The sequence below is a fragment of the Nanorana parkeri genome, unplaced genomic scaffold (genome assembly GCF_000935625.1).
Source record: "Nanorana parkeri isolate BGI_ZX_2015 unplaced genomic scaffold, ASM93562v1 scaffold1601, whole genome shotgun sequence".
In the NCBI taxonomy this organism is placed as follows: Eukaryota; Metazoa; Chordata; class Amphibia; order Anura; family Dicroglossidae; genus Nanorana; species Nanorana parkeri.
Genome location: NW_017307869.1, coordinates 196,591 through 208,365, shown reverse-complemented (window position 1 = coordinate 208,365; position 11,775 = coordinate 196,591). Strand labels below are relative to the sequence as shown.

At 47.4% G+C, this 11,775-nt stretch overlaps 1 protein-coding gene across 1 annotated transcript in view; it reads left to right on the top strand.

The window, feature by feature from the left end:
* The window catches only part of PRDM15 (PR/SET domain 15), a 45,604-nt gene that overhangs the window by 22,997 nt on the left and 10,832 nt on the right, over positions 1 to 11,775 (top strand). Inside the window, exons 11-20 of the mRNA XM_018570815.1 lie at positions 994 to 1,088; positions 1,210 to 1,297; positions 2,452 to 2,619; positions 3,900 to 3,994; positions 5,442 to 5,573; positions 5,654 to 5,788; positions 7,798 to 7,961; positions 9,198 to 9,277; positions 9,439 to 9,558; positions 10,882 to 11,013. Of these exons, the coding sequence (XP_018426317.1) occupies positions 994 to 1,088; positions 1,210 to 1,297; positions 2,452 to 2,619; positions 3,900 to 3,994; positions 5,442 to 5,573; positions 5,654 to 5,788; positions 7,798 to 7,961; positions 9,198 to 9,277; positions 9,439 to 9,558; positions 10,882 to 11,013 (1,209 nt within the window). The remainder of the gene's footprint in view (positions 1 to 993; positions 1,089 to 1,209; positions 1,298 to 2,451; positions 2,620 to 3,899; positions 3,995 to 5,441; positions 5,574 to 5,653; positions 5,789 to 7,797; positions 7,962 to 9,197; positions 9,278 to 9,438; positions 9,559 to 10,881; positions 11,014 to 11,775) is intronic.

Below are 11,775 nucleotides of genomic sequence, written 5' to 3'. Positions count from 1 at the left end.
ATGGCCAGCGGTGAGGGGGAGAGAAGCCGCCCCCAGGACGAGCTGTGTCGGCCGCACGGCGCCCTTGTTGCCATGGCACCCTGTGCGGCCGCACTGCTCGCACACCCCTAAGGCCGGCCCTGGGCGTAGTGCCCCCTTACATTGGTGGTCGGCGTAGTGCCCCCTTACATTGGTGGTCGGCGTAGTGCCCCCTTACATTGGTGGTCGGCGTAGTCCCTACTTACATTGGTGGTCGGCGTAGTGCCTCCTTACATTGGTGGTCGGCGTAGTGCCTCCTTAGATTGCTGATCGGCGTAGCGCCTCCTCACATTGGTGGTCGGTGTAGCGCCTACTTACATTGCTGATCGGCGTAGCGCCTCCTTACATTGGTGATCGTTGTAGTGCCTCCTCACATTGGTGGTCGGTGTAACGCCTCCTTACATTGGTGATCGGCGTATTGCCTCCTCACATTGGTGATCGGCGTAGTGCCTCCTCATATTGGTGATCGGCGTAGTGCCTCCTTACATTGGTGATCGGCGTAGTGCCTCCTCACATTGGTGGTCGGTGTAACGCCTCCTCACATTGGTGATCGGCGTAGTGCCTCCTCACATTGGTGGTCGGTGTAACGCCTCCTCACATTGGTGATCGGCGTAGTGCCTCCTCACATTGGTGGTCGGTGTAACGCCTCCTCACATTGGTGATCGGCGTAGTGCCTCCTCACATTGGTGGTCGGTGTAGTGCCTCCTTACATTGGTGATCGGCTTAGTGCCTACTTACATTGGCGGTCGGTGTAGAGCCTCCTTACATTGCTGATCGGCATAGTGCCTTCTCGCGTTGGTGGTCGGTGTAGCGCCTCCTTTTGTTTTCACCGCACGACTACAAATACGTTGTATACGGACATACATACTGGAACAAACGCCATGCTGATGTTGGGAAGCTGTGATGTAACAATGACGCAGTTGGTTATTCTGGTCCTGCTATTTAGCTGGTGGGGGGGCTGTTTTCTTCTTCCAGGTGACAAGCTCTTCAAATGTGAAGAATGTTCTAAACTGTTCAGCCGTAAAGAGAGTCTGAAACAGCACGTGTCGTATAAGCACAGCAAGAACGAGGTGAGTGGCTCTCTTTATGTGACCCCTGTGTGCAGCGGCCTCTACATAGCACAGTATTACAGTTCTGCCATACAAAGGATATTGCATTAGTGTAATAATAATATAACTCTTTCATCCCCAGGCTGATGCAGATTACAGGTATCGGTGTGCCATCTGTGAAAAGTCCTTCAGGGTAGAGGCCTTCCTGGAATTCCACAACTGCAGGACAGGTGGGTAAGGCCCCGGGTGGCACGCCTTGTCACGTGACCCTTCCCATATCACAAAGCCAATGTCGGGCGTCACTGGAAGTCTTGGGTGCCCCAATCAATTTTATTTGGCTAGAAGACAATTAAAGCGCCTCGGCAGCAAGGCGGTACTTTTAGTGCAGTTCTATTTTAAATGCCTATTCTTCTCTCCAGCAACTTTCCCACAACCTCCCCAAAGATTTGTTCTCTCCTGTCCCTGCTCCACTAAGCTTGGCATCTTCAGGAAAGTCTGGGCCAGGCGCTATTTCTTCTGAATATGCAGAGCAATCCTCACTCATTTATATGCTTTATACCAGTGGTTCTCAACCTGTGTAACTTCAGGACCCACATTTGTCCTTGGTCATTAAGTCGCGACCCAAGTCGCACTGCACTGGAATGCATACTAACTGGTACGGCCATACTAACTGTGGGTGGGAGGTGTGTTTGGGGTACCATTCAAATGAATGTCAACGCAACACACCTCCCACACTAGAATGCACGGTAGGTGCGATTGTACGGTACAGTGTAGCGCACTGTACTAGTGTGAACGGCCCTCAAAAACACTGACATACATATACAGGCACAATCTCACATACTCAGACATTCTCACACACACATACAAACTCCCCCCAAAAAAAAAGATCCACCCAGTCTCCCTACCTTACGAGGACTGGAGTGGATCCTTAGCCTGGGCTCCAGTGTGGGCTGCTGTGCTGTGGAGCTCCATTCATATGTGTATTGCTTGTACAGCTCCCTTGTGCACCCTATAGAGGTGCTGGTAGCCAGAATGTGACGTCAATCTGGTCCAGCCACCTCTACAGGGCACATGAGGGAGCTGTAAGCAATGCAATGGATGGAGCTCCCTCAGCCGTAGCCCCATCCCATCTCACCTCAAGCTGACATGGCATCGGGCGGCATATTTTGAATGGCTGCTCGGCGTGAGAACTGACACTGCTGCACTAGGGGGAGGCTGAGAAGCCTCTCACCTAGAAAAGTGGAGGCACACGGGGACCCACTGAACATCGGGTCCCGACCCACTTTTGGGTCACGACCCACCAGTTGAGAACCAAGGCTTTATGCCATGGAGTTGTAGGTAATCGCTGATACAAATGACTAACAGGAGCTCTGATTTTTCACAGACGACAAGTCCTTCCAGTGTGAAATGTGCTACAGATTCTTCTCCACCAACAGCAACCTATCTAAGCACAAGAAGAAACACGGGGAGAAAAAGTTTGCCTGCGAGGTGTGCAATAAGCTCTTCTACAGGAGAGATGTCATGTTAGAGCATCAGCGAAGGCATCTGGAAGGTAAGTTATTGTTTCCAATGATTGAAAACAAAATCGTGTACATGTACAGTGAATGGAGGGATAGAGGATGGAGGGGAAAGCAGCTGAGTGCTATGGGGGGGGGGGCACAGGAGATCGACCATGCCGACTTTGTGGGTTATCTTTTTTCCTTATGAGAGCAGCGTTCAGCCACCCCCTAATAAAATCGCCAGCCCCTCAATGTCATGCGGCAGAGAAGGGCCCTTGCTCTCTGTATGGAAGCAGTATCCTATCTGCAGAGGTCTGACACTACAGTGCTCTGACTGAGTCAGAACTTCAACTCTCCAATTATCAGGGAGCAGTAGCTCTGACTCATCAGTGGGTGTGTCAGACCTCTGCGGAGAGGCCACTTCTCAGACCTGGATAAAGAAGAGGATCTTGCTGCACTCCTTACCAGGTATTCCCAGCGATGGAGAGGGTGCTTGTAATGACTGCGGATGGCACCACTGCACGCATAGAATAGTTGTGAATAATTTCACCAGCACCCCGAAAATCCTTCTGGATCACCAAATGCTCATCTGGATTTTACGTGTGCTGGTGTCATTTTTGACAACTACACTTCTCAGACCTGTGACGCGGCTGCATGATTGGAAAGGGGGCAGGCTATTTTACTCTGGCTGTGGCTGCTTTACCATTAAATAATTGGTAACTGGTCACTTACCATTTTACGCCACATGGGAACTATTACAGAAAGTTCAGTTAGGCTTTAAAATGTTGACTTATGTTTAAAGGAGAAGTATGGGGTCAGTGTTTTTCCCCATAGTTCTCCTAAGGGTCACGAGAGGACACAAACTAGCGTCCTCACGTGACCCAAAGCTCAATATATAGTGGGCTACAGCTCGCGGTATACTGAGACGCCGGGACGGATCCCGACATTACTGTCGAGATCCACCCAGCTGCGTGATTGACAGCGGGCTCTGCCTATCTAGAGGCAGAGCCAGCTGTACCCGCCCCCTCCCCGTCCGTTCCGCCAGTCAGCGCTGGAGGACCGGACAGGGGAGGGGGGAATCCCTGCAGGGAGCCATGAGTAACAGTTACGGCTCTCTGCAGGGACTTGATCGAGAAGTGAGCGAGCGCCGGTATGTGTTCTCTAACTTCCCGATCTATTGAGCCGACGTGTGACAGTCTCATTGTCACAGGTCGGCTCGAACTATGAGGCCGAGTGATTTTCACCCACCTCATAGTTCTCCTTTAACTGTCTCCAGCATATAATACAGATGCAATATTTTAATGCAAGGTTTTCTTTTTATTCTCTCCTGCAGGTGTAAGGAGGGTGAAGCGGGAGTCCATCCAACAGGCAGCCGATAACTCCATAAAGTACAAGAAGGAACCATCCGCATGTCCTGTGTGTGGGAAAGTGAGTCTTTGATGTCGATTTTATATCATTACATTTTGGTTGGAGTTCCACTTTAAAGGGAAGGTGACATGGCCATAAAAACGTCTATGGTAACAGTTCCATGAGGTTACCGTTAAGCCCTGCCAATCCAACCTATGTACAGTGAGCAAGATTCAATAGCAAGCAAGGGCATTCTCATTGGAAAGAGAATGGCAGCTTAAAGAGCTTAGCCTCAAGGATAAGTATGACCGTAACAGAGTGAAACTAAATCAGAGTGGGGCACAAAGGCTTTTCTACTAAAGGAAATACAGGCAGTCCCCGGGTTACGAACCAGATTGGTTCTGTAGGTTTGTTCTTAAGTTGAATTTGTATGGAAGTTGAAACAGGTACATTTTTTAAGTGTAACTCCAGCCCAAATTTTAGTTTTAGTTTTGGATAACATGGAGAAGGGTTAACCTCCTGTAACGTTTGTGTTGCTGTGTTCCCCCGTTCAGAAGATTTCACCTCACTTTCTGTCCCTGTGACAATTGGATTTTGAAAATTGGAAACAAGGATTGGTGATAAAGCTTCAGTGGAGACACCTTTTTACCATGATCACTCTTACAGGAGTGAATTTCCCTTCCCAGGGGTAGATTTCCTCTCACTTCCTGTTGTCTCAAGGACAGGAAGTGAGATTAAATCTTCCTAATGAGGATACAAACGGCAGTAAAAACCTCACAGTGACCCGGGAGAAGAGGCGGGCACCCCTCGTTTGGCCTTTTAACGAGCCAACTTCCTGTAATGTACATACAGTACTATGAACCAGAGCCAAAAAGGCAAGCACTCCTCATCGGCACGAGCGTGGTAGCATTACAAGTACTGAAATGTTGTGCGGTACACTTTGGCTGCAGCCTGGGACCCCCTGCTGTACAGTAATAGCCTCCGTAAGTAAGTAGGAGTCGTATGCAAGTCAGATGTTTGCAACTCGGGGACTGCCTGTCATTGGCATCGTTTGGGGTTTAATCTTAGGTTGGACTTTTGTTTTCTAGAAGTTTAAATATAAGCACATGTTCACTTTAAACCCAGGACCCCAGCGCCGCAGGGGTGCTGTGCCAGCCAAGTATAAGCAGACTGATGATGACATCTCTTCCAATGTTTGCTCCTGAGCTGTAACAATTCCAGACACTCTGTCAGACCTTCTCTGTGATCTTCAGTTACATAAATGAGTACCTGTCACTGCGGTAGAGTTCCAGATGATGAGCTGCAAGGTGACACTGAACAGAGCATCATGTAACATGTCTGTGTACACGTCTGTAACATTGTTAGTCCAGGTTGGATGACTTGGCGCTTTCATCCATGAGGCTAATGTTAATATCATTGTTGAACGCTGGGCCAGGGAGCCACATTTACACACACACACACACACACACACACACACACACACACACACACACACACACACCATCCTAATTGTGTTGTGTCTCTGCAGATGTTCTCCTGTCGCAGTAATATGAACAAGCACCTCCTCACTCATGGAGACAAGAAATACACCTGTGAAATCTGCGGGCGCAAATTCTTCCGAGTGGACGTCCTCCGAGACCACATCCACATCCATTTCAAGGTATGTGTTCTGTATGTGGCATTGCGCCGTATGCACCAAGATCAGGTACGGGTGGTTCTCATATGGGTTGTGTGTTTTAGGACATCGCCTTGATGAACGATCAGCAGCGGGAGGAGTTTATCAGGAAGATTGGCATTTCCTCGGAAGAAAACGACGACAACTCCGATGCCAGCGAGGACTCTGAGCCCCACAAGTATGCCTGCAAGAGGTGCCAGGTATGGGTTAAGGGGCAACTATAGGACAAACAAGTTCAATGAGTTCAACAGGAAAAAATGCAAAGAGGGGAGCGCTACAACCTAACACATTTAAAGGAGAACTATGAGGCCAGTGATTTTCCCTCCGCCTCATAATCTGAGCCGACCTGTGAAACTGTCACAGATCGGGAAGTGAGTGAACACATACCGTCGCTCGCTCACTTCTCGATCTATCCCTGCAGAGAGCCGTGACTGTCACTCATGGCTCTGTGCAGGGATTCCCCCCTCCCCTGTCCGATCCTACATCTCGGAAGAAAACGACGACAACTCCGATGCCAGCGAGGACTCTGAGCCCCACAAGTATGCCTGCAAGAGGTGCCAGGTATGGGTTAAGGGGCAACTATAGGACAAACAAGTTCAATGAGTTCAACAGGAAAAAATGCAAAGAGGGGAGCGCTACAACCTAACACATTTAAAGGAGAACTATGAGGCCAGTGATTTTCCCTCCGCCTCATAATCTGAGCCGACCTGTGAAACTGTCACAGATCGGGAAGTGAGTGAACACATACCGTCGCTCGCTCACTTCTCGATCTATCCCTGCAGAGAGCCGTGACTGTCACTCATGGCTCTGTGCAGGGATTCCCCCCTCCCCTGTCCGATCCTACAGCGCTGACTGGCGGAACGGACGTGGGAGGGGGCGGGCACAGGTGGCTCTGCCTCTAGATAGGCAGAGCCAGCTGTCAATCCCGCAGCTGGGTGGATCTCGACAGTAATGTCGGGTACCATTCCGGCTGCGGCGTCTCAGTATACCGTGAGCTGTAGCTCCCTATATACTGAGCTTAGGGTGACGGGAGGACGCTAGTTTGTGTCCTCCCGTTTCCCTTAGGAGAACTATGGGGAAAAGCCCTGACCCCATAGTTCTCCTTTTAATGATGATGGGGATGGAATAAATAACAATTTGTAGCTACATAATAAAATGTGACAAGTGTTCTGATACTATGTAACTGAAAGGAATGCCACTCACTTGATGCAGAAATGGTTGATGTCTTTAAGCAGATGTTCGGCTTTGTTTGAGGATGTCACTATCTTAAGGATGGCTGTGGATTATCCTGTTCTGTGATGCTGGGAGCAACTCTCAGATGATATATTCTGGGTGATTTCAAGTTGGTTTAGTTGATGCAAAAAATTCCATATGAGAATATATCATTAATAAGGTGACGGTTGGGCAGCTGGATGATGCTGAACGATGTGGAAACCGTTTCTCATTGAGTCAGTGCAGGCGGCAGAGCAAGCTGGCCAGGCTGAGCCGTAATGGCTTAAAGGAGAACTATGAGGTGAGTGAAAATCACTCATCCTCATAGTTCTAGCCGACCTGTGACAATGAAACTGTCACAGGTTGGCTCAATAGATCGGGAAGTGAGCGAACACATACTGGCGCTCGCTCACTTCTCGATCAATCCCTGCAGAGAGCGGTGACTGTCACTCACGGCTCCCTGCAAGGATCCCTCCCCTGTCTGATGCTCCAGCGGTGATTGGCGAAATGGACGGGGGAGGGGGCGGGTACAGCTGGCTCTGCCTCTAGATAGGCAGAGCCAGCTGTCACTCACATAGCTGGGTGGATCCAGACAGTAATGTCGGGATCCGTCCTGGCTGCGGCGGTCTCAATATACCGCAAGCTGTAGCTCCCTATATACTGAGCTTATCATTGTTTCCAGCTCTTTCTGAGGACCGACAGTGTGGCGGCTTGCTAGTGCTGCCCGAGGAGAATTCCTTGGTCCTGGACAATGTTACAGCACGGAGAAGAGGAAAGGGGAGGAGAGTAATCCAACAAAAAAATTAGGAAGAATAATGTGGAGAAGGCTACGCGTTTCAAGGCAGAGCGCCTCTATCTCAAGCCGAACTTAGGACCAAGGAATTCTCCTCGGGCAGCACTAGCAAGCCGCCACACTGTCGGTCCTCAGAAAGAGCTGGAAACAATGCTAAAGGATGATCATAAAGTCCAACTGTAAATGTCCTTGTTTATTTCTTAGATCTCCTTTGCTCGGGGGAAGGAATACTTGAAGCACATTATGGATGTCCATGCTGAGAATGGGTACAACTGCAGCATCTGTCACCGCAGGTTTGCCCTCAAAGCAACATACCATGCGCACATGGTCATTCACCGCGAGAACCTACCTGATCCAGAAGTGCAAAAGTAAGGATCCTGTACTGAACCAAACTTGCTGCGTTGTGTGTGCCATAGGGTGGCAATGCTGCAGAGTGTTTTCCGTGCAGATCAAACAGCAATGTCCCCCTGTTACAGGAAGTGTAAAAATAATGTATCTACTGGCGGGATCAACAAGTAATAAAACTATGTTACCGGGGGGACTCGGTACACAAAATACGACCTTCATCTTTTATATTTCATTTAAAAAATGGGTAATTTGTTGTGTTTTGGGGCATTTAATTAAATTTGTCACAAAATTTTGGGGTTTAATAAGGAGTTGCGCTAATATTGCGCAACATAAACATTTTCAACTACCACCATTTTATTCTATAGGGTCTTGGCATTCAGAAAATATATAATGTTGGGGGGTTTTACGTCATTTTCAGGCCTAAAATGTGGAATATAACATGGGTGCAAAAATTTAAAAAAGGGCCTCAGTCATGAAGGGGTTAAGGTTAGTGATGGACTGCATCATATATGTAATTTTTGCCCATAGCTCCACTTTAATTTCAACTTGTAAAGCCTGTGATACAGGGGGTTCCCCAAGGACATGGGAATCGATTTTGTGGGGTTACACGGGTGCCTGCAGGTGCTGAACCTCACTATTGTTACCATATAAAGTGACACTAAACTCCAGAAGCTAAATTTTTAAAAATACATTCAAGTACCTTAACTAGTAACAGCAATGTATCTTATTTGTGTATCACTCGGCTGTAGATCCTCCAATCATCTCTGAATTGGCCGGCACTGTCCTTCCTTCTGGAGGGGGGCAACTTTTGTTCCCCATGGTCCCTGTGTGTGTTGTAAAGTAGTCACCGCTCCAAGCTCGCTCCTGGGTTGGACTACAATCTCATGTTTAGTTTACTAATTTGTATTAAGATTGTAGACCATCACAGGAGTGAGCTTGGAGCGATGACTACTTTACAACACACACAGGGACCATGGGGAACAAAAGTTGCCCCCCTCCAGAAGGAAGGACAGTGTCAGCACCAATTCAGAGATGATTTGAGGATCCACAGCCGAGTGATACACAAATAACATACTGTTAATAATTACGGCACTTAAATGCATTTTAAAGGTTTAACTCCTGAGTTTAGGGTCACTTTTTAAATGTTTTTGGCCAGTATAGGTTTACTTTAATGATACTGCTCATCTATTGGTATTGTGCAGCAGATGTTGTGTAACTTGTGATGATATATATGTCCTTGATGTGTTTTTCTGCAGATACATACATCCGTGTGAAGTTTGTGGCCGGATTTTCAACAGCATAGGAAACCTGGAAAGACACAAACTTATTCACTCAGGTAATGGTATGCCGACTACAGTCATGTCATGGGAATGCTTTTTCTTTTGTTTGTAGAAGTCATGAAAATCCTTTTGTTGTTTTTTTTTTGTACTGTCATTCCTCCTCATGTAAAGTAAAAATACATTTCTGTTCATTAACAGCTTGTTACATTTCCTCCAGGGGTAAAAAGCCACGGGTGTGAACAATGCGGCAAGTCGTTTGCTAGAAAGGATATGTTGAAAGAGCACATGAGAGTCCATGACAACATCCGCGAGTATCTATGTGCAGAGTGTGGGAAAGGTAATGTATTGTTACACTATGTCACGTACCTGGTTGAAGACTGAATGCTTGAGGAGGCCTCCCTTGTACCTCGTGTCCCGAGGACTCTGGAGTTGGGTACAGAGTCCAAGCAGACAGCGAGTGGCACGAGTGCCAGTGGTGATGACACCATGCTCAGTCCAGGGTCTGCGTGAAGAGCAGAGCAACATCCGTAATCGGGGTCAAACAAGCCAAGGTCACACCAATCGGACAGGCAAGGTACAAAAGGGATGAAGCAGAGGCAAAGTCCAGTAAATGATCCAAGATCAAGGGCAGGTAGCAATCAAGAATGGTCACGAACAATCCAGGTCAGAAGTTAGGCAATACAAGGCAAAGGAACACTGGGGAGCTGAAAGACAATCCCTCAATTTGGAGACAGGCAGGCTTGGTTTAAATAGTGTGATCTATTAGAGCACTGCGTCACTTCCTGTGCCCCATTCCGTGGCGCGCATCCACGCGTTTTCCAATGGTATGGAAAACGGGACCCCGTGCATTCGCAATAACAGATGGTCTCTGACACACTATGCGAATAGATTGCGGATGAACCAGATAATGTCCTCGGAGTACATATTGGCAGTCACCAACTGAAAGCCTTATTCCACCTTTTGTACCATTTTTGCTAAAATGAGTGAATGGAGCAACTATGACCTCATGATCGATGTGCATTTACTGCAGAGCTTGTTTCAATGCATTGGGGACTGATTGAAAGTGCAATGCATAGACTTTCCCCAGCTTCTGGTCTGTAAGTAGGTAGAAACCTGGCTGGAGGAAATGAGGCTGAACTACAGCACAAAAAGAGAGGAGGGATCTCAAGTGCACTCTGCATGTGTCACGTCGGCTGCAATGGCATTAGGGACAAACAGGAAGTGACCCAGATCCAAATGATGTTGCTCTGTGGGCGAAGCCAGGCACACAGCAATCACAGGATTCCCCTGGAAGATGGGGGTGTGATGTAGGTTTTTGGGACTGTGTATATGACCATGTTACACCCTAAATATGGATGTAACATAAAACATGGTGTGGACTTTAACCCCCGTCGCTGGCAGCGGGCCCCTTCAAACAGGCCGTAGCAGCTGGGACATGTGTAAAGCTGACTGTCCGCTTTTACACTGGAAGCGATTTCTGGCGGCTGAGCTGCCGCCAGATCGCTTCCAGGGGCCGGTGTAGTTCGCGATGTGCATTTGAAATAGGGACCTTGGATTATAAGCTCCTGTGTACCATGTAAAAAGCTGCATAAATTGTTGGGACTATAGAAATACCTGTAATAAATATCTGATCTCCCTTCTTTTCACCACTGACCTGCAGGAATGAAGACCAAACATGCTCTGCGGCATCATATGAAGCTTCACAAGGGCATCAAGGAGTATGAGTGTTTAGAGTGTCACCGCAAGTTTGCACAGAAAGTCAATATGCTGAAGCACTACAAAAGGCACACAGGTAAGAGGGACCCCAATGGTGGATCCCACAGCTGCCAAACAAAGTCCTATTATTAGAGAAACTAGAAGGATCTTTATCTGGTTTAATTCTGTTTTTGGTGTCTTTTTTAAAAGCCGCACTTTTCCAAATCGGTTTGCTTTAACCACTTGCTGACCGGCGTGTTTACACCCCCTTCCTGTCCTGGCCATTTTTCAGTATTCAGCGCTGCGGTACTTTGACATTTATTCCGTCATGCAACGCTGTACTGAAATTAATTTTATACCATTTTTTTGGGGACAGATAGAGCTTTCTTTTGGTGGTATTTAATCACCACTGGGGGTTTTATTTTTTTTAACTATATAATGAAAAAAGTACAGACAATTTTGAAAAAAAAACCTGTTCTCCCTACGTTATGTTATAAAACATTTATTATCCAATTTTTTGGTAAAATATAAGTCGGGGTCACGTCGGGTAAATAGACACCAAACATGTCAAGCTTTAGAATTGTGCGCACCCGTTAAATCGCACAAAACTACCAAAATTGGCCATAGGCGACGCTTTAAAAGCTTTTACCGCTCATCAGTTTAGTGTTATCAGCGATTGATGGCCCTAAAATGATTGCTCTCACTGTAACATGTGCGGCGCAATGCATGTAATCGTCGTTTTCTCGACGCATGTTTGTGGGGGGCGGGGGACTTTAATTTATTTATTTTTTTATTGCTTTGATTATGTGACTTTAAAAAAAAAAAAATTGTAACTTACATTTTTTTAAACCTCTTTTTT